Source organism: Polistes fuscatus, unplaced genomic scaffold (genome assembly GCF_010416935.1).
Source record: "Polistes fuscatus isolate 324 unplaced genomic scaffold, CU_Pfus_HIC Scaffold4, whole genome shotgun sequence".
Lineage (NCBI taxonomy): Eukaryota > Metazoa > Arthropoda > Insecta > Hymenoptera > Vespidae > Polistes > Polistes fuscatus.
In genome coordinates, this window is record NW_025113118.1 from 745,191 (window position 1) to 767,982 (window position 22,792).

General features: G+C 26.2%; 4 protein-coding genes across 11 annotated transcripts; 2 read left to right on the forward strand and 2 right to left on the reverse strand.

The window, feature by feature from the left end:
* Positions 1 to 1,038: 1,038 nt before the first annotated feature.
* LOC122521509 (RAB11-binding protein RELCH homolog) lies at positions 1,039 to 6,700 on the reverse strand. Of its 2 annotated transcripts, none has more exons than XM_043642319.1 (16): positions 6,282 to 6,700; positions 5,798 to 5,998; positions 5,104 to 5,205; positions 4,662 to 5,008; positions 4,485 to 4,595; positions 4,159 to 4,403; positions 3,754 to 4,064; positions 3,396 to 3,682; positions 3,004 to 3,331; positions 2,765 to 2,921; positions 2,563 to 2,686; positions 2,200 to 2,470; positions 1,988 to 2,123; positions 1,728 to 1,927; positions 1,316 to 1,577; positions 1,039 to 1,242 (listed from the first exon to the last, which is right to left on the reverse strand). In XM_043642319.1, exons 1-16 carry the CDS (start codon positions 6,328 to 6,330, stop codon positions 1,095 to 1,097), a joined length of 3,279 nt encoding a protein of 1,092 aa, XP_043498254.1. In that variant the 5' UTR covers positions 6,331 to 6,700; the 3' UTR covers positions 1,039 to 1,094. The 2 variants fall into 2 exon arrangements, with proteins under 2 accessions (XP_043498254.1, XP_043498253.1); XM_043642318.1 differs by having other exon boundaries at positions 5,104 to 5,265.
* LOC122521511 (ethanolamine kinase 1) lies at positions 6,692 to 16,834 on the forward strand. 5 transcript variants are annotated; one of them, XM_043642328.1, is made up of 9 exons: positions 13,947 to 14,302; positions 14,449 to 14,500; positions 14,687 to 14,742; positions 14,971 to 15,111; positions 15,283 to 15,420; positions 15,481 to 15,746; positions 15,841 to 16,067; positions 16,150 to 16,372; positions 16,546 to 16,834. In XM_043642328.1, the coding sequence occupies exons 4-9, from the start codon at positions 14,977 to 14,979 to the stop codon at positions 16,604 to 16,606; spliced, it is 1,050 nt and encodes a 349-aa protein (XP_043498263.1). In that variant the 5' UTR covers positions 13,947 to 14,302; positions 14,449 to 14,500; positions 14,687 to 14,742; positions 14,971 to 14,976; the 3' UTR covers positions 16,607 to 16,834. The 5 variants fall into 5 exon arrangements, with proteins under 5 accessions (XP_043498267.1, XP_043498265.1, XP_043498263.1 ...); XM_043642329.1 differs by having other exon boundaries at positions 13,947 to 14,265; positions 14,377 to 14,500; XM_043642330.1 differs by lacking the exon at positions 14,687 to 14,742 and having other exon boundaries at positions 13,946 to 14,302.
* LOC122521507 (Bloom syndrome protein homolog) lies at positions 7,517 to 13,436 on the reverse strand. Of its 2 annotated transcripts, none has more exons than XM_043642317.1 (15): positions 13,270 to 13,436; positions 13,052 to 13,169; positions 12,295 to 12,948; positions 11,152 to 12,202; positions 10,981 to 11,091; positions 10,730 to 10,902; positions 10,399 to 10,620; positions 9,946 to 10,307; positions 9,596 to 9,854; positions 9,141 to 9,524; positions 8,902 to 9,052; positions 8,637 to 8,824; positions 8,245 to 8,569; positions 7,958 to 8,144; positions 7,517 to 7,847 (listed from the first exon to the last, which is right to left on the reverse strand). In XM_043642317.1, the coding sequence occupies exons 1-15, from the start codon at positions 13,362 to 13,364 to the stop codon at positions 7,751 to 7,753; spliced, it is 4,377 nt and encodes a 1,458-aa protein (XP_043498252.1). In that variant the 5' UTR covers positions 13,365 to 13,436; the 3' UTR covers positions 7,517 to 7,750. The 2 variants fall into 2 exon arrangements, with proteins under 2 accessions (XP_043498252.1, XP_043498251.1); XM_043642316.1 differs by having other exon boundaries at positions 13,031 to 13,169.
* A 1,076-nt stretch (positions 16,835 to 17,910) lies between the features above and the next one.
* On the forward strand, positions 17,911 to 21,187 carry LOC122520814. Of its 2 annotated transcripts, XM_043641091.1 has the most exons (9): positions 17,911 to 18,251; positions 18,342 to 18,506; positions 19,049 to 19,222; positions 19,686 to 19,809; positions 19,894 to 20,074; positions 20,158 to 20,365; positions 20,451 to 20,592; positions 20,694 to 20,848; positions 21,003 to 21,187. In XM_043641091.1, the coding sequence occupies exons 2-9, from the start codon at positions 18,384 to 18,386 to the stop codon at positions 21,123 to 21,125; spliced, it is 1,230 nt and encodes a 409-aa protein (XP_043497026.1). In that variant the 5' UTR covers positions 17,911 to 18,251; positions 18,342 to 18,383; the 3' UTR covers positions 21,126 to 21,187. The 2 variants fall into 2 exon arrangements, with proteins under 2 accessions (XP_043497026.1, XP_043497027.1); XM_043641092.1 differs by having other exon boundaries at positions 17,915 to 18,506; positions 20,709 to 20,848.
* Positions 21,188 to 22,792: the final 1,605 nt, after the last annotated feature.

A 22,792-nucleotide genomic window follows, 5' to 3' on the forward strand; every position in this document is an offset into this window, starting at 1 on the left:
CGCATATATATACGGAGACGCGAGTGTGTGTGCACGTGCGCGATGTGTGTAATGTATATACACAAAATATATACTTGTAAATATAGATACAATAAAATATTCTTACAAGGTATGAATAATCTTGATAAGTAATCAAGAATATTATATTTTGTCTCTGCCTATAAATTGGCAAAAATGATTTATTTACATTATAAACTTATTTTAAGTACGAAACACAAGACTGAATATATATATATAAAGAATATAATAGATTTATATATATATGTTATTAAGAGACTCTTAGAGTTATTGATATAACCTGATTATCACAACTAATTTCTTAAAAGATCACCAATATTTCTGTTAATACTAATATATATAATTTTAAATATTATTTAAATAAATATTAACTATAATAATATTTAAAACTTAATACTGAGATTACATATTCGCATGTGTCCGAAACAATAGTGATAATTAATGATAAATCTTAATTATTGACTTTTTGAATAGTATACGTAGTGATAATCACAACTGTTTTATGCAATGGACATACTGTATTAATACTGTTGTCTCTTAATCCTTAATCAATATGTACAGGCTTAACATATCTTTTTCCACAACCATAGAAAAAAAAAGACGTAAAAATTATACCCAAATATAAACATTACATATTGGAAAAAAAAATCTGAATTTGTTATAATTATAAAAGAAAACAAAAAGACAACAATTAAATCACACGAAGTATTATTTATAAATCTGCATTAGGAAAATCCATTTTTCATATATTACTTTCCATTTTTGTTCTCATATTAAAAGTCATACTATAATTTAAATAATATTTATGAAAAATTTACAATGAACGTAAGCTCTTATTAAAAGTAATATTTTATTTTATAATTTCTTTAAATTTTCAATTTTATCAACTTGTGCGAGCATAAAATTATGAATGTATTGTATTTATACGAACTATTTATTCTATAACATTGACTAAAAAAATAAAGAAAATCCTGGATAAAGTCAACAAAAAATTTAATAATGGGATTCATAAAGAAAAAGATAAACAAAATTATATACATAAAGCAAACAATACAAAAATATTATAAATAATATAATTACTTTTTCTTGAAAATATTAGTCACTGTTGAGGAACTAGGTCTTTGTTGAAAAATCTTGCTCATTCTTTGTCGCATGTCCTCTACACCTTGCCCTACATTAACTGTCGCCATTGATAAGGAAAGTCCAGAACTCATTGAGCTGGATCTAAAATCGTAGAAGAATGACAAAAATAATTCTGTTAGTATACAAAAATATAATACAAATATAATATCATTACCTTTCAATTGGTTTAACAATATCTTGATGAGATTCTGCTTCTCTTAATAAAGATTTAACAGTTTCTTTTTGTTGTGGCAAACTTTGATTAACCAAAGTTTCTAAATGCCTTAAACCAGGTAATACAACTCCAGAAATACATTGATTACTCAGTGGACAATAAACTAAAACTGAGTAGGCTTCGACCAAAGAATTGCACAGATCTACTTTACGATTTCGTCGCATCGCTGTTGTAGTTATTCCAGTCAATTGTGTTGCAATTACTGTAAATAAAAATAAAAATTAACTAGTAGTAATATTGGTAGCGACTTGTTTTAATATAATTACATTAATATAAAATTTTATTGTCACGAATAAAATGATTAAAAAAATTTGCATATAGCACGCTTAAATTATAGCTTTAAAAATCTTACCATCCTCTATATAACTTTGCGGACAGCTTGGAGCAATATAAGCTAAAGTTGAAACAAGAGGAGTAGCTAATACAGACAAAACATTTTGTGATTCTCTAGCAATAGTTTCTAAAGTTAACCGTGCCTTATCACGTGCTTCTCTTAATTTACATTCTGTGATAAGACGACCTAAGGGAGGTATAACTGCTGCTTTTACAGTTCTGAAAATAAAAATTTGAATGAAACTTCATCCCTCTTTTATAAATAAAAATATTACTTACATATCTTGATCACTGGCCAATGTTACAATAGCTGGAACTATTCTTCCACTTATCAATCGATCTGAAGTGTGAGCTATGACAGAACCAAATAATGTTGCAACTGCACATCTTACACTAGATCTCTGATGCACCACACCTGTAATATATAGTCATAATAAATAGTTTAAAAACATCAACATTACAGTAAATAGCAATAAAATAATCAAAATTACCATCCCATAAGCCTGTTAGTACATGTTCTTGCATTTCTTCTTTAGCACATAATTTTACAATCGCAATTTGAAGACTTGTAATACTGATCCCACTCATAGACAAAACAACTAAAAATTGTTTGATAGATTTGGAAACTTCGATACCATTTAAAGTGCTTAATATAATCAAGTAAGCTGGAATCAATGTCAAGCTAAGGTTTTTATTATCCATTGATAATGTTGATAATTGTTTTTCCAACTCTGTTATTTCCGATAAAAATATTGGTTGAATCTGTAACGTAAGAAAAATTCTGTACATAAAATTGATGATACTGCTGTAATATTCAAGTGCTATCATATAGCATTATATACTGTAGGAATTACCCTTGTCTGAGTAATATATTTTCCAAAACCAATGCACAATGATTGTATATATGTGAGCAGTGAATTTATAACACTTTCTTGTACTATTTCCGTAGATTTCACTATTTCAAGAATATCTATAATTCTAAAAACAGGCATTATAATTGTTTATAAAATGGTATACTCTAAATTAGTAGAAAAATATAAAATTTATAATACTTACAATTTATTAGTAAACCATTCTAATTCTGGCCATAGATCATTCTCCCAGGTATATAAAAAAAATGTATTTAAAAGTGCACCTACATAATACCTTTCGTTATCATAAAATAATTTTGGATTGATTATATTACACTGGCATATACTCAAAAACTCGGCAGCTAAAATAACAAATTTATTGTTATAAACATAAGATATTTTATTATAATATTTTTAAATATGTATTTTTTATAATTTACTTACGTAATTCTATCGAAATTGAAGGTTCTATAAAACTTTTAACGGTATCAGTATCAGCAACGCACACAATGGTATGAGGAAGTAAATATTGTAATGCACCAATCAACGATTCTATTCTTTCTTCGTCTATATTATCTTTAACAGGCGAATTTTGAGAATTTATAGGTTTTATACGATTTTTTACTTTTAAAATTAAACGTGGTAAAAGATGCGACCTAAATCTTTTTAAAGATAATGCCCATTGTGCTAGGACTGGTAAAAATATAGAAATTGTCGTATTGACTACTATAGAAGAAGAATCATTCAAGGCTGTAAAAGCAAGTTCTTCACACTACAAACATATAACAGAATATTAATAAGTATATATCGAATCTAAAAATGATATAGAATATTACCTGAAAATATTTATCTGGTATATCCATGAGTGTTACAAGTAGAGCCAAACATTTTACTACACTAGCTCTAACTGAAGGATCTTTATCATCTAAAAGCATTTGTTGTAGCATAGAAAACGTTAGGGAATTTCTAACAGAAACTATCGTAAATGTAGCTAATGCAGAACAACACTCAACAGCTAATAATCTTCTTTCTGGATACTTATGTTGGATTTGTTCCCAACACAAAGTTAAAACTTCTTCTCCTCCGATAGGTTCATTTTCAAGATTTGCCATTGCCACTAAACCTACAAAATAAATATACTTATATAAATCTTATTCTAACTAAATCATTTGTGATTTAAAAATAAATACAAACCAGCTATGATCATTTGTCGTTCTTCTTCTTGTGGTCTTTTTTTTAAATTAAAAAGAAGTTTTAATAATTTTTCTCTCTCCCCAGAGTCGGAATGTAAACCAACTGTGCCTATTATTAAAGGTATAACTTCTTCTCGTTTGTTTAATATAATATTAGGTATTATTCGAGGTAATGTTTGTGCCAAAATTTTAACAAATGTATCGAGAGAAACTTCACCTTTAAATGGTTCTTCTGCCACTGCTATCATATCACTTACAGTATCCACCAAACAAAGATTAAGAACTTCTAATTTAAATGATAATGCCATAAGTCTGAAATATATATAAATATACATATATATATATATATATATTATTTTAAACATATCTTAAAATAAATTGTACATTAATTTATAAATCTATATACCTGGACGGTGCATTTGATAAAATAGTTGAACCTTCTGTAACATCAGCCCTAGGTAGCTGTATCCTTGTCCATTCTTTATCTCCTGGATCAGTTTCACCTAAACTCACTACTACCGAAACAGTATCATCTTCTTCTGGATCTTGAGTTGTGTTTGAAACATCGCGCGGAGGAGACTCAAGAATTTCAAATTTATCTGGCGTTGTAGAATTCGAATTTATAGATTGGATTGTATCATTACTGTGTTGCTAAATGAAAAATATATACAGTCTATAAAAATGCAATTTTTTAAAAACAACAGAACAACAAATAATAACATTTCATTTTACCTTATTATCTGGTATCAAATTTTCATTGGTAGTATCGATATAATGCTGAAGATCCATCTTTTCTTTTTTTAATGATACAGTTTGTTGTTTTAATTGCTCTATTTGCTCTTCCTACAATAAAATAGTAATTTTTAAATTGAAAAATTATTGTATAAGCTGCACGTAAAAATCACAAACCATTTCTTTTAATTCGTTCTCTTTTCTTTCTACTTCATTATCTCCGAATTCAGTTTGAACAGAAACATTTACAGAAGGTGGCTTGTCATGACCATTAGCTCTCATGTATTCTCTATAAAGTTGTAATAATCCAGAAGGTTTTGAAATGTTCAAACCAACATCTTGCCAATCTTCGAGGTCTTGATCTTCATTTTCATCACTAAATGTTACCGATGTCAATTTATAAAAATGTGTAAGCAAATATTCATGAACAAGAAAATTTAAAGCTCTTTGTTCATGAGGTTTTATAGGATTATCATTATTAATTTTCTTTTCCGAACGTTTATCGGGTGTTGCGCCATCAAATTCTGGAATATTATTTAATTAAAAAAAATTTAATTATATAATCAAAATGTAAAGAAACGTTAAACAAAATAAGGGAAAAAGAATAAAGAAAACAAACCTGTAACAACAGTGAGATTTGCACGAAGGGCAGAAATACTTTCTCTTGCATTTCTAAGTTCAAATTCCAAAATCGCAACTCTTTCATCAACTCCAGTACCATCTTCAGAATACCTTGTCATATTATCAAGGGAATCCAAAGTAGCTTGACTAGATGATCTAGCTAGTATTTTCAAAGAATACAGAAGTACATAGATGCTCACAAGTCCACTTTTCGCGTAACCACAATCATCTTAGTTAGTACTCTGACTACCAGTGGGCGAGGGAAGGTACTTAAGGCAATGACGGTACAGAATACAGTATTTCTTTGATAGTTTGTTGCCTTAAGTAACTACCCTCGCCCACTGGTAGTTAGAGTACTAACTAAGATGATTGTGGTTACACGAAAAGTGGACTTGTGAGCTTCTATGTACTTCTGTATTCTTTGGTATTGTGACACAACACACACATTTATGTGCGTTATATAGAATATATATATAATAACAATTTTCGTTCTAATTTTTTATATTATAAAATTAATATAAAATTTTTAATATTTATAATATTAATATATTAATATATAATATTAAAACCATATTTTTATATATATATACATATAATATTAAACTCAAATTTAATATTAGAAATGTATTTTCAATTTATTAAAAATATGTATGAAGAATGGGCATCGTAATTAACCCCAAAAATAAACTTACGCATAGGTGTATCAGGCTCTGGTTTGATATTTTGATTTTCGAAATTATTTGGATTAGAAAAATATTCTTTAAGAATTAGCGATTCTCTTCCTGCTTCGCATAATTCCGCATGTAATTCCAAAGCTGTTAGTAAAAATTTTTCGTTTATAAGTTTTGTAGCAATTTCTTCGTAAGATATCGTCGTCCTTACAGCAGAAAATCCTAAAAATAAATTTACATTATTGTTGTACATTATTGACATTAACAAATAATGAATAATAAGAAGTGATGAAAAAAATAATATTCAACAGCATGCATAGATGACGTATACAAGTGTGAAGTTTTATGTATACGGAGAAAAACATACACAAACTTATTAAATCAAAAAACCGTTATAAATTAATTAATAAATTGGCATATTTGGAACGTCACAACTAAAATCTGTTGTCAAAATATTGCATTAAAAAATTGTTAAAAAACAATCTAATAAAATGATTCAAATTACCTTTGTTTGTAGGCAAGGGATTTCTAACCTCTTCTATAGAACCAGCCATTGCTTTAATATTTAATTTATGCTTTAAAGTAAAGTGGCATATTTTTTATTACTTGTTAATAGCATCAGTATACTATTATTTTTTTCTTATTAATACTAGGTCAAGTACATAGAATTATTTTATTCGTAATACATAAAGTTACTTCACATCTGTGATAATTACGTAATGTCACTCGTATATTCTCACATATTAGAGCCTGATGAAACTGTGATATTTAGGTGTAAAGATGTTTATAACAGGTAAGAAAACAATACCAGTATTTAGAAAACAAATTCTATTTCTTAACAAATAACAGAAAATATATGTACGTAAATTAGACAGTGACTCGGAAGAAAGCGAAGCAAATCCGTTTCCTGTTTAGTTCTTTTTGGTCAATGCTGTTGTGTTGTTCCCTAGAATTTGTCCCTAGAAGGTCTCTACATAATATGTACAAACGTAAGTCTACATGCTTACAATTTGATGTATAACAAAAATATATAATATACGTTTATATTTAAATAAATAAATTATATCAGATAGTGTATAGTAGATGATATTCTATAAGTATATACAATATAAAAAATTATGCCCATTATTAAATTTGATTTATACATCTACCATTTAAATTATTTTGTTGTTGTATATCTCAACAATTATCTCTTATATATTTAATACATATTTTTTATATTATTTATTTTTTATTTCATTTTAATGCCCTGTTATAAATAAAGATTTTTTTATATTATATAAATTTTAATTTTAAATAAGAAGGAAAATTCAAAATTTTGGTTGAAAAATATAACTTTACTCAATTAAATACTGTCCGTTTTTGTCGATGACATTTTTCCATCGTTCAAGCAGTGTCATAATTCCATGTTCATAAAATTTCTAATCTTTACTATCAAAAAACTAAATTAAACGTGATTTGTCTATCGACAAAATCCGCAATCACTTAGTTGCCAACCCAATATATATTCTAATAAATATATCATTAATATAATAGGTACACATCACACAAAGATTAATAATAATTAAGTAAATTTAAAATAACTTGCACATCGCGGGTAAAGTTAGTAGTCAATAAAATTGCTTATGTCACGACTTCGTCATTTATGCGATAAAATAGAATAATTATAACATTGTATTACTACTAAACACTATGATTTTATACATTTTTATTACAAAACAAATCTGCAATCGCAAATAATCAATATGTTAACAATTTTTATTGAGTATTTACATAATTAAAGAATTGTTATTACAATACATATTAATATGACTAAAACGCCAATTTCAAAAATGCTGATACATTGTATCATAATGTTTATGCAAAATAGTCATTCGATATCTTAAAAATACAAAGGTTTATATATATAGATAATTAAATATATGATTTATAAAAATAATACTGTTACTGTTGCATGTAATTGATAATAAGAAATTATTTCTTCTTGCTATTAGAGAAACTTACAAGTCCTACAGTCTTTGTTGCTGCAGCCTTACGTTTTGGAGCCGCTTTTCCTCTTTGTGTGGTAGAACTATATTAAGCAATATTTTTCAATATTAAATATAATAAATATCTTACATTACTTTTTATTTTCATATTATGAAGTAAGTATTTTTTATAACAATTATATAAACAGGTTACCTTGAACTTGTATATCTAGCTTTCTTTGAACTAGAACGATAACTAGTTCTGCCTTTACGCTTTCTTCCTCGCACACTTCCATATCTACCTCTTGTATTATTAGAATAAGAACCTTCACCAGTGTTCCATGAATTTGCATCCTCATCATTACTGTCAGCTGAATTCTCATCAGTTTCATTCAATAAAACTAATAATTTAACATAAATTATAGTTTTATTTAGTTTCGTAATCGATTATATGTATAATTAAATATATGTGTATATACTCATAGTTCATAGTTTAATTACCATATTTTTCAGCTGCATATTTTTGTGTAATATCTAATAAAGCTTTGCCATACTTGTCAAAGTTTGCTTTTGTGACGTGGGGAATTTGTAGCATGGCTTCTTCATTATCAGGTAACTGCTGGCTCATTGCTCTGATAGCAATCATGTTCATGATAGACGATGCAGATACATCGAGCGCACCCGCTATTCCTCTGATAATTCCTATTAATTCTGTATAGCAACGTTCTTGCAATTCTTGTAGAACTTTGTTAGCTTTAGTTGTAACCGTAGAAACAACTGCTACTGCATTCGAGCTACTCTTTGCAGCACGTATTGGAATAACCACCTAAAATAAAAATGCATAGTAATATTTATATTTCATTTTTAATAATTCGATCTAAATAGTTTAATACCTTCGTTGATTTGTTGGTCATTAATTCTGTCGCTTTATGACCAAGTTTTAAATAAGCACACGCGATTTCGTTGTTTATATACATCTCCTCCCGTAAATATTCTTTAAGTACCATTTCATGTAGAAGACGTTCTATATCACCTCTGTTCCATGATTTACCTTGGCCATACAATGGATGACTCGTTAGACCTACGGAATAATCGATAGTACATATTGTATTTATTAAATACGAATTCTACAAATTTCTTATTGTTGATTATTTTCACCTGATTCTCGAATTTTTTTAAGATCGCTTCCTTTAAAAATATCTGTTAAAAATACTAAAGTTAATTTGGAATTCCTTCTCTGATTAATTTCTCGTACTGCTTTCATAATTTGTCGTGCACTATCTGTTGCATCCAACATAGTAAATTCTGACTAAAAGGTGTATAAACGTAAAATAATTTCGATTAGAGATTTTAATTTCATATGCAATTATAATTATAATATATATACAGTCTCTTACTTTACACCTGCAATTATCACAAGCAGTTGATTTATTTGCAATACATAGCTCTCGATTAAATATTTCACCAAAATAGTTAAGTTGTAATGTTCTGCGACAATCGGTTTTATTTTCACAAAAGGATACCATCTTATATAAATTATCCATATGTGTTTTTATAACATCTGGACTTGAATTATCCATTTCAATCATTTTTCTAATTCTATGCATATCAGCATAATTATAAAATAATATACATTCAGCATTATCTCCGTCGCGACCTGCGCGTCCACTTTCTTGATAATATCCTTCTATAGACTTTGGTAGAGCAGCATGTATTACAAAACGTACATTAGGTTTATCGATACCCATACCAAATGCTATAGTTGCACATACAACCCTAATCTAAAACAATATTATTAAATATAAATAAATGAATTAGCTATGACTAATTCATTATATATATGCTGTATTACTTCTTCTGAAATCCAACGTCCTTGAACATCATTCCTTTGATTATCTGTCAATCCGGCATGATAACTTTGAGCTTTAATATTATTTTTCCTCATTTGTAAAGCGTAATCATCACAATCTTTACGCGATAAGCAATAAACAATACCGCATTGGTTTTTATATTTGGTTTTTATCATAGCAACAACTTCGTCAGAACAATTTTTGCCTTTCTTTGCAATTATACTATAGCGTAAATTCGGTCTATTAAAACTTGACATAAACCTGAAAATATAATAATTTATATCTTAATATGTATATATCATTATGATAATCAATAATAATATAAATAATTTACAGATATTATATATCATACCATTTTGGTTTTGTCATACCCAATTGATACAGTATGTCAGTTCTAACTCTCGGAGTAGCAGTAGCTGTTAAAGCAATCGTTGATACCGTGGGATAATTATCTCTTAGACACTTTAATCTTTTATAATCTGGTCTAAAATCATGACCCCACTGACTTACACAATGTGCTTCATCGATAACAAATCGTGCCAATAAATTTCTTTGAAATAGAGTTGTTAAAATACTGTTCAATTTTTGAGAAGCAGATATTTTCTCAGGTGTTACATATAATAATTTTAATCCTGGATCTTTCTTTGACAGTTCTCTGTATATTCCTGCTGCTTGACTTTCAGTTATATTGCCAGACATGTGTGCTGCAGGAATCTAATTATTAAATAATAAATTATTACTGACATTTAATCTATTTAAATAAAATTTATTACGAATAAAATTTTAGTAAAATAATATAACTAACATCAAGCGAAGTCAGTTTCTGAACTTGATCAAGAATAAGACTTTTTAATGGAGAAATAACTATTGTAATTCCCGGTACAAGAAGAGCTGGCATTTGATAACAAAGTGATTTCCCACCACCTGTAGGCATCAAGACAAAACAATCAAATCCAAGAACTGCTGCATTAATTGCTTGCAATTGATTTGGTCTAAAAGAATATAAACCAAACTTTTGCCTAAAAATCTGAAACGATAATTGTCTGTATCAACCAATGATATATTTACCTCTTTAATTAAAAATCTTTCTAAAATAACGATTGATTAATAAGTTAATCTAAAATACGTTTACATACTTTTAACATTTCACGAGAATGAGGGTAATCCAAACCATCAAATTTTCCACTAATACCATCATTTTGATAATTTCCAGTAAAAATCCCATCAGAAACAGATGTATTTAAAGTTATATTCACTTTATTACTTGTAGCAATATCCTTCTTTTTTTCTTGACTAATTATTCCTGAATCTGTTGTAATATAAATTGTCCACGTTTATATAAACTATAAATGTTTCAAACAACATTAAAATAAATTATAATATTTACCATTCATGTGTAGACTTAATTCTAAATTAGAACTATTATTTGTAGAGATCTTACGTTCTTGTTTAAATGTTTCAATGATATTCCTTTTGTTATTTATTATTAAATCATCATCTGCAATAATGTCCACAAATTAATAATGACTATTGTTAATTAAACAGTGTAATATCTTACCAAAATTTTTACTATTATTGATCCAATCATCATTCTGATTAAACGTAGGTTGTGTATTCTTTTCAAATTCTTTTGGTTTAGAATTATCACAATCAAAATTATTACTATTATTGATCCAATCATCATTCTGATTCAACGTAGGTTGTGTATTCTTTTCTAATTCTTTTGGTTTAGAATTATCACAATCAAAATTATTACTATTATTGATCCAATCATCCTTCTGATTAAACATAGGTTGTGTATTCTTTTCAAATTCTTTTGATTTAGAATTATTATAATCAAAATGTTTATTTTGACATGCAAGTTCATTTTGCTCTGACTTAAAGCTATTATTGCTTCCATCGTATTTTGTATCAGATTTCATTTTTAATAGTCTTGTTTGTTGCTGCTCTTTTTCCCATAATTCGCCTATCTTTTTAGTAACTTCTGTACACACTGTAGCTCTCACAGGTCTTTTTAATTGAAAAGTACTTTTTTTTATTGGAGCTGTACTTGTACTTGTACTTGCACTTACACTTACGCTTGCATTTACATTTGTACTTGCAACAGGTGAGTTAGCATTGGTAATGGTTCTCATACTCAGTTTTTCAGTATCACATTTTTGCCATGAATTTATAGGTTTCGTAATGTTTGATAATAATGAATCTGAAGTTTCATTATGACTTACTACTTCTTTGCTAGGAGAGTTAAAACTGAGATTAAAACTATCCTTTGAATTTTGTGAATTTATTGGACTACTTTTGTATATATTATGTTTCTTGAAAACAGGACTATGACTTTCTAATTCTTGTAAGGGTTCATTTTCAATTGTGGATTTTAATTCTTTCTCTATCTTCTGCTTATTCTCTAGCCTTTTTTTCACCAAACGTAATTTAGCTTTAACATGCTGATTCAAAGCTTTTAGTTTTAGAAATGCGTCTACATTAAATTTAGGAAATTTTTCTAATATTGGCATTGGAATTTGATCCATAGCTAGAAAAAATTTTTCTAGAATAACTATTTGAAGGTCTTGCAAATTTTGATGTCTGTTTTCTAAATCATCTTCGGTTCTCTGAAATTGAAATGAATATTATTTACTGGTTCGATGTTTACATGGCATTAACAAAATAATTATAATATTGTATATCTTTGATAATTACTTACAAGCAAAGCTGACATAACTGGTTGTTCTTTTACCGATTGAATCCAAGAAATTAATTGTTTATCCATACCTAAAGGCTTCAGATTTAATTTATAGTCAGGGCCTATCCATTTCTTTTTTGGTGATTTTTCAACAGTTTCTTTGGAATCAGAATTCTCATTGTCGGAATCAGATATGATGATATTTTTGTTATTGTGACCTTTAATGTCTTTGTCTATAATGTTTTTCATTATTAAATTCCCACTTGTATTAAGGTTAGTTTCGCCAGGTCTAATATAATTATCAAATGAATTTTGTTTATTCATTTCAGGTAATATTACAGACTTGTTATGAACAGCAAATGGTGATGCAGTGAGATCACTGATGTGATTTTTTGACATTTTTGGGCTTTTCTCTTGATCTTCTGTTTGTTTGAGCCCATTATTTAATCGTAAACATGTTTTAAATTTTGTACATTCATCTTCACTATCTGAAAGTCGATCAAAGAAAATGTTTTGTCTACATGTAGTTTTTTCATCAGAAAACACTGCGTTTTGAATATTTTTCAATCTTTCTTTCGCTTCAATCGAATCTTCCACGTAATGTACGATTGAAGAACTACTTTCTTGGGATTTTGCTTCACATGTACTTTGATCTTGTAAATCATTTGAACTATCCTATACGTTAAAACAAAATTATATCAAAATTGTATTATATAATATAAAAAATAAAAACACAATAACACAAATAAATTCTTACAATACTTATAATACTATCTACCACTTTAAGCTCCTTTTTCATATTCTCAGTAATAAAATCACTGCTATCATCATCCAAATTAATAAAACTTTCATGCTTTTCGTTCAAACTTTTTGAAACGTCTTTTTCAGTTGGTGTGCTAGAAACAAATTTTATCAAGATCATTTACATATAAGATATATTCTTTTTTTAAGTATTTTTTAAGAGAAAATATTTTAGAAGAAAGTGAATATGAATACCTAGAGGTTATATTATCTTTGTTCTCCAATCGCTTAAAAAATGTTGTCAACTTTGGAACTCCTGGAGTTTCATTTAATGCAAGCTTTCTTGACATTTTGATAATTTATCGTTTCACATACAAATACAATTTACTAACAAAATATTGTTTAGAAAACAATGTACAAGAAATTATTTTTTCAAATAATTTGTTTCATGACTTCATTATTAGAAAAAACTACAACATTTGATAGAAATTAATTAAGAATTAATCATCTTCAAATCTGTAATTATACATAAAATGTACCTTTTATAAACCTTTCATATATAATCAACTAAGCTTTTAGTTTAGGCGGGAACAAAATGACGAAAAACTATGTGTATGTCACTATAACGTTAATAATCAAACTATTTATAAGAGCTTAGATTCGACAATTATATTCCTTATATAATTCATAACATAGAAATTCTTCAAATGTAAAAATTTGCGATCAATTTCATTTCATTTAAAAGAAAGACTTACATTAAATAAATAACTTAAAAAATTAACAAATTGTTTATGTACTTTATGCAAAGCTTGAAACATTGATTATGAAGTTAGAAGGGAATTGCAGTTAATATCGATATAGAAAAGTTTCGATTTTAGATTTCGATTTTAAGATTTCGATTTCGAGATCTTTTAATTTTGTGTTACCTTAGTTCAGGTTATCCCCTTGCTCTGATCATTGATTTACAACTTTGTTTGTTCCATAGTATTTACTGTGTCATCATATATAACTATAATATACTGCTTTGTCAAATGACATGTTATCTTTAATCTAAATGTTACTTAACCTTGAAAAATTATATAAAATGATGAATTATTATACATAAAAAATAAAGTACTTTGTTCAACGAAATTAATATAAGGATACGCTATTCGATTTTCTTGTGAAGTAATGTCTTTTCTCAGTCGAATCTATTGAAATGTAATAAATGCAATGTATGTCACGACTTCTCAAGTAATACATATTATAAATGTAAGAATAGAAAAAAATTAAAAGATTTAAATAAAAGGTATTACTTTGAAGGTTTAATGAATTATAATTGACGTTTAAACAGTTTTATTTTTCTACACAATATTTATGTAGTTGGTGATAAGTATCAAGGCCCAAAAGACTTAAAAGAAAACCTACAATGTTTAAAATTATATTTGATCTTAGGGCACTTTCATTCCGCTGTTTATCAATAAGGCATATACATATTTATTAATTGGTAATTTTATCTTCATTAAAAACAATTGAATATATTGAAAATACATAATTGAAATGAAATAACATATGTTATAATTTAAAATAAGAAATTATTAATAATATTTCAATATTTGATGTCTATTATTTAAAACACTTATATTCTTTTTGAATCGAATGATTAACAAATGAGATTGTCAATGAATTCAAGGCTTTTATATTGCTATGGCTCTCCCTTACTGACTATGTTGTCACTTATCATTATCAGTAAGTATATCATATGTGTAGAGAACATACTAGTAGTCTTATTACAGCATTTAGTATAGGAAGAAACTTCTATACGCTATATTTATATTAAGTTATTTAAATTTATCTATATAATTAGAAATAATAGACATTTATATTGTAATAATTATATTTTTTACATTTCTCTCATATAAGACACTTTTATTCTTTTATCTGATCATTTTATGTAATTGGACTTTGAACTCTTAGAAACTTATGTCGATCATGGAAGAAAATTGTAAAGAGCCGCATCTTGATATCATCGTTAATGAAAATGAAATCGAAAAAGGAGCCATAGAAATTATAAAGCAAATAAGACCATTCTGGCCTTTGGATCAATTACAGTTCAAGGTAATATCAGGACAGTTGAAAGATAATATATGGTATCGTTACATTAATTTAAATTATAGACTTATATCTCTACAATTAAATTAATTATATTATTAGATAATTTATTGACATAACTATTATGCCGTAGAAAGTAATGTATAATTTTAGTAAATTTGATTTAATATTTTTCAGTTATTTACTAATGGAATAACAAATAAACTTGTTGGAGTATGGTATCCAGAACATTATACTGATATGGTATTAATTAGAATTTATGGACATAAGACAGATTTACTTATTAATCGAAAAGATGAAACAAGAAATATTCGGGTAAATAAAAAATATAAAATTGTGATTTATGAAATATATTTTATCAATTATATATTTCAGATATTACATAAAGCTGGTTATACACATTCAATTTATGCAACATTTAATAATGGTCTTGCCTATCAATTTCTTGAAGGTGATATACTTACCACTGAAACTGTTAGACAGCCGGAAATTTATAAATTAGTAGCTAAACGAATGGCAGAGATGCATATACTTCAACCTGATTATTGTGATATATCCAAAGAACCAATTATTTGGAATAAAACTGAACAATTTATGAAGCTTATGCCCAAAGAATTTTCTGATCCTTCCAAACAATTAAAGTAATTGAATATTATGGTATTATATATACTATACAATTATATATTTTTCCAATATACATAGAATAATGGCTAAATAATTTAAATAATTATCCAGATTTACTAAATTAATAAAGCCTTATGCTGTGTTGGAAAAAGAATATCAATTTTTGAAAAAACAATTATCGAATTTAAATAATTCCGTAGTATATGCACACAACGATCTTTTATTGGCAAATGTAATTTATAATGAAAAAGAAAATAGTGTAACTTTTATTGATTACGAATACACTGCATATAACTACCAAGCATTTGACATAGCCAATCATTTTGCAGAGTTTGCAGGTAATTCAAGCATATTTTATATGTTACTCTTTCTTAACGTGCATACTAAATATTAATATATTTCATTTAATTATATTTTTAGGTGTCGATTTTCCTGACTATTCCTTATATCCTGAAGAATGTTTACAAAAGGCATGGCTAAAAATATATTTAAAATCATATTATAATACTAATGACATACCTGAAGATGAAATTAACCAATTATATAATCAAGTAAATAAATTTGTTCTTTTAACACATTTCTTTTGGGGTTGTTGGGCTCTCATACAAAGTCAACATTCGAATATTGATTTTGATTTTTTGCAGTAAGTAACCTTTTAGTAAATATCTATTATTTCTATTGTTTATTCATTTATTACAAATGAGAACTTTCTTAAAATTACGTCACGTCAAGATAAAACAAGATTTGTTATTAAAAGTACAAATAAATTTATTTTTGCTCGAAAAATCTTTATATTTGATCATATCTTATTTTCAGATATGCAGCAATAAGATTTGACGAATATTTTAGAATAAAGACAACAATTTTTAATTTCTGATGAAAAAAAACCACTTGAATCAATGTCATTTATATAAACATTCCATATGATTTGTATATTTTATGCGATTACAATAATTTACAATTTTGTATATAAGTATAATATTATAATGAGCAGTAAATTGTTTAAACGAGGATATTATAAATGTTATCTTGCACATGTTATATTACAGTACAGTGTAAATATATAAAAATATCAATAATATATTATAAAGTCTTGTTGTATAAATAAAAGTTGTTTCTCTAATATACTTACTTTCCTTTTATAAATAAAAATCTTATACGTAATGTAGTTCGTAATTTGTGAATATATATAAGTATTTAACAAATTTTGATAAATGTATTTAAATGAAACATATTAGCAAAATTTAAATGATGTTTCAAATCGTGGGCTATGATGCTAATCATGTTTTGAATAAATTTTCATAATTTTTTTCAACGGGTGACACGTGCACATTTGATATCAATTGTTTAAATATATATATATAAATCTTCATACATATAATATATTATTTTAATAAATTACATAATATATTTAAAGAGAAATAATAAAATCTTAATAACACATTGGTATATGTATTAATTTAGTTATCTATTACAATTGGTCAATTGACTAGCAAGTATGTTTTTGCCTAATACAAACGTATGCATGCATGTAAGCACGTACATATGTTCGTATGTATATATGCACGCATTCATAAATCAGTATATATTTTTAGTAAATTTTTTGGTGTTTCTTTCAAAGATCCGTAAATACATACGGTATTTTATATTATGATTCTTATTATTCTCCAATCCTTTATTCTAATAATATTTTAAATATTTATTAGATCTATTTACGCTTAAGACAACAAAGCTATTAGATATTTATATAAAAGCAAATTAGAGTTGCTTCAAAAACAAAGATAGATAAACACTTTACTTTTGATAAAACCCAATCTTATGATACACTTGTCGGCATATATCGCTTAAAATAAATCCTATGATAAAGACCATAAAAATATATGATAGGTAAATACAGCAAATAATAAAAAAAAGAGTTATGCCTGAAAAAAACGAAGTTAAAATTATACTTAATCTTGTGATATTTTTTTAAAATAGAATTAGCTTATCTTCCATTTTTATTTTCTATCTCGATTGCATTTATTTTGTTCTTTTTTTTCTCTTTTTCTTTCTCTCCCTCCTTCTCTCCCTCCCACGCTCCCCTGGTTGCTCGCTACTGTAATACCCGTATGGAAAAATATTAAGAGAAAGACAGAGAGAGAGAAAATACACGCATGAAAGAAGATACTCATTATATACGCGTGTTTACATCGGTTTGGTATACGTGAATATGAGGTAGGGAATACCGGGGTGGTACAGGGTAGAACGGGGGGAAGAAGTTGTGTATTCTCACACGTGTGGGAAAAGCTTTGCATTGCTCCGGCAACTTGCACACTGTGCGTTGACCTACTGTATAGTTGTTGGAACACGCATATATCTGTCTCTATCTGTGTGAACTACTGGCAATTTTTCAATAATCATATATCGGAATATCGATAGAAATAAGAGGAATTGTTCGTTGAATGATTTTGTGCCTAGATTGTTTTAGAAAAGCAAAGATAAATCGTGACGAGCCAATATTCCAAAAGTAGATATTTTATTCGGTAAAGAAGTTTCTTTGTTAGCCCTGATCATCGTACTGAGACTCAACGGGAAGACACATCTAAACGGAATTAATTTCTTTTTTTACAAAGGAAAAGTTAACCATTTGAAACGGATACTTATTTCTTTATAAAATGCATGCCACTTGTAAGTGCTTGAATGTTTCGATTAAATCTAAGGGCAATGAATTAAAAAAACTTCCAATCGATGTTTTTGAGCTGACCGATCACAAAGTGGCCGACGCTTTCTTTCGAGAGGTGAGATTAATTTTCCTTATTTTCTCTAATATTATGTTATTGTTAAAATTTATTATATTGTTGATTTATGTCATTCAATTATATATTGTTTATTGTAAAATTTTAATTAATTGTAACACTTGAATTATATCCTGTACATTATTCCTTTTATTTTAACATTTACTTTGTACTTTTTTATTTTGTATGTATATTATTATTAATTATATATTTATTTTTATAATTAATAATTTTACACATTAATTATATATTTATTTTTATTCCTTTTCCTTTTTTTGCTAATATTAATTATTAACTTGACGTTACATGTATAATAAAAAAATTATAAATAAATAATAAATACAAAAATTTAAATATTATTTTTTTATATAAGCACGTAGCCCACTAAATGTTATGCTTTATGTGTTATTCTTTTATTTATTTATATATATAATGTTATACAGTATATATATATACAAGTTTTTTAATATCATAGGAAAATTATTAGTTTTTGCATTATATATTTAATCATATACATTTATAAAACAAATACTTTTTTATTTTAGGAACTTGCTACTATTAATGATTTGGAGGTTATCACTAAAGAACATCAAGGTTTAGTTGAAGTAACAAATGTTGGAACTTGGATCATTCATCGATGTCTTAACTGTTCAATATACACTCATGCTCTACACAAGGAATATGGTGCTGCCTTAGTTCTCATTAATACTAATATGATTGTAAGTAAATGTATTGTTCATACAATGTTTTTATATATATCTAGTTGTAAGTCACTTTGTTTTTCCTGATCACAATAGGACAGATTGTTAACACAATTTACTTTTTTTGACTCTACGTTTACTGAAACTATAGATTATCAAGATGTATAGATAGATGGTCTTTTTTTATCTTTTATCATATTATTTTATGATATATTAATATTGTTAAAGATGCAATATCTGATAAGTAAATGGGACAATTATATCAAGAGAGATTTCTTGCCTAAGTTATCTATAATATTATATAATCTTTTATATATTTTTAAAAATAGAATTTATCTAATTAAATATAACCAAATAAAAATGATTTAATTAAAATTTATATACGAATCTACATTTTATAAATCTATTAGTTTTATTTACTTTACGTAATTCTTATTTCTTTAAATTATTATTATACATGGGATTTATTATATTTTTACAGACTTCACCGGAAGAAATAGAACGATTAAAATCTCATATTGATTACAGTGATGTCTTTCGAATAATAATTGATCGAAGTAGTTTAGATGATCTTGATTATTTACAACCACCTAATAAATTTTCTGGTAAGTTTGAAAATGTGCATTTCAATGCATATATAATGATATATATTTTTGAAACTAATAATTATTTTTATTCCGTTTATATAGTGTCACAATTATTAAGTGCTACTCAAGTAGCATTGGGTTGTCTTCATCAACAACTCGAGGAGGCAGTACAAAGGCAAGTTGTAGATATTGAAGAAAAAATACGTAATTTTACTGCAGAACAGTACCAATTGTTAGAGCAGTTCCGTGAGAAGGCACATAATGAATATCGGCTACTGACAAGGTAAAATACTAACATTAAATCTTTTAATTACATAAACATAGAGTTGTTAATACTACATTTTACCATTATTTTAATATTTTAAGTTTATTACTACAAGGTGAAGAATTAAAAAGGCTAACTAATAATACAGAAATTCCACAAAAAACTTCTGATAATAGTAAAGGGAATATAACAACTTCAATAACTAGTGAACAAAATATAAAATTACATAGAACAACGGAAGATGTAGCACATGTTATTCAAACTAATATTAAATATGAACCAACTGTTAAGTCTTCTACTGTACCTATTGTAAGAAATTATTGATGTATTTTTGATGCATACTGTCATCCATATTTATATAAAATTACTAAATAGTTTGCATGATTCTTTGTAGAATAATAATATAGAAAAACGAACTATCTATGCAAAAAAGCAAAGCAGTTTTGACACGGAAGCTTTGTTCCCACTTGAAGGAGTGGAAGATACATCAACTCTTGATCATCTCCGATCTTCGGATGAAGAATCAGACACTGACGGTAACTATTTTAAATAATCTACTTCTTTTTGTTTTCCTCGTGTATATTAAAATTTTTACAAATATTTTATTTAATAACTTTTATTTATATCATTATATAAGTAAAACGATTAACAGATTCTGGCCAAGACGAAGGTATCCATATGCATAGAGGTCAAAGAGGTGGACATCCTACATTAGCTAAATCTTTGCCTGTTAGTGTACCAACTTTTTCTGCGTTTATTCGAAAAACAATTCCGGATGATGATGATGATCAGGTATGAAATGAACATCTTATGTTTAAATTTGAATATTAAAAATAATTAATTGTCTTATATTATATATATTATATAGCAAATCTTATATATATATATATATATATATATATACATATAATAATTATATAATATATAATTGTAAATATACTTGCAGATGTCAAGGGATCCTCTTGATCCACATAATATTCGAGCTTCTATTAAAGCACTAGCTAAGAGTGTCCATGGTGATACAGTATTTGGAGATTTACCACGTCCACGATTTTCTACTCAGATCTGATTTAAAAAGAATTAAGTAAAAAGAAAAAAAGAAAAAAAAAGAAGAAAAAGGAAAAAAAGGAAAAAAAAGAAAAAAAGAAAAGAAAATCGAAGGAAAAGTAAAGAAAAAAAAACAAAAAAGAGTGGTATTACATCGTCACATAAAATTAAAAAAAAAAACTCATATATGATTTATAATTACATTACATATACGATATCCACTTAATCTTTGCTTTTTTTCAGTGAACGTTTATACATAAAATGTGTATAGATTTGAAATATAAAACAATATTAAATATTCAAGATAACATACTTTGTATATGTATTATAAAAAAAAGAGAAAGACAAAAAATCGATAACATGGATTTCAGAATATGTTAGATCATTTGAAACATATATTATTATTGCTAAATGATTGAGATTAAAAATGTGCATTAAAATGGATCGAAATTTAATAATACTATATTAAAGTAAATATTATTAATATTAACAGAATAATATATGAAGAAGTTAAAGATTTTCGGATTATGATTACATTATTGAGTATTATAATTATGTTGATGAAAGTAGACATTTTTCTTTAATGCAGCATATTTTTTTTACAGTAGTTTAAGAAAAAGAAAGAATATATGGTCAAAGTTGTCTATCTCCAATTGATGAAATGTGAAATAATTTCTATTTGCAATATTTGATCCATAAGGGAGATTTTTTTTTTAACAAAAACATTCTGTATGTTTCGTATAACGATATTAGAAAAATTTCTTTTATTAATTAAACAAAGATATTAGGATAAGAGATTGAATAAGGCATTTCTCGCATTATATTATATTACAAAAACAAATAAGAAAATAATAAAAGTCGAGACATCGGCATATATTAAATAATCTAATATAAATTATTTGAATAGAAAGTTTCAACAAAACGATAGATAAATGTTAATATTAATAATTGCTTGTGTAAGATAAAAAAAATGATCACAAATTATTTTACTGAAATTGCTATATTGTAATAAATAATTCTAAATACTACATGTGAGTAAATTAATATATAAATTTTGACTGAAATTTTGTAAAAACATAGTGCAGATTTTTTTACACGTATAATGAACTATATAAAATTTTTCTTAAAAAAAAAATTAATATTGCTTTTTAGGCTTATATTTCATGTATACATACAGATTGTTCTTATAAACAATATTTTTTTACTAATTTTATTATAATTTGAAGTTTGGTAATTGATTAAAAAATTATTAGAGATGTTTTTTGTGATATAAAAAAGAATTCTAATAAGATTTCATTTTTTGCTGAAACTGTAACTGATAATGAATATATGTATGATCATTAAATATTATAGCTCTATTAATAATTATTATTTAGAATTATATTTTTTTTATTAATATAATTTTAATCTGTTATTATTATAATATAGTATATGAAAAGCATTCACCTGAATAAGAAAGCTTTATTTCTCATGAAGTCTTGTAAGCTTATAACTTATGAAGTATTTCACAACGTAATGTCTTTCATTAAATTTTATAAACGTATTTTATGAATCAATGAAAATACTAAATGGAATGTGCACCCATGGTGCCTCTTAAATACATAGTTTGTTTATATTAAACATATGATTTATACCAAATGCAAGGATATTTTGTATTAATGTTATTATTAAATGAAAAACAAATTTAAG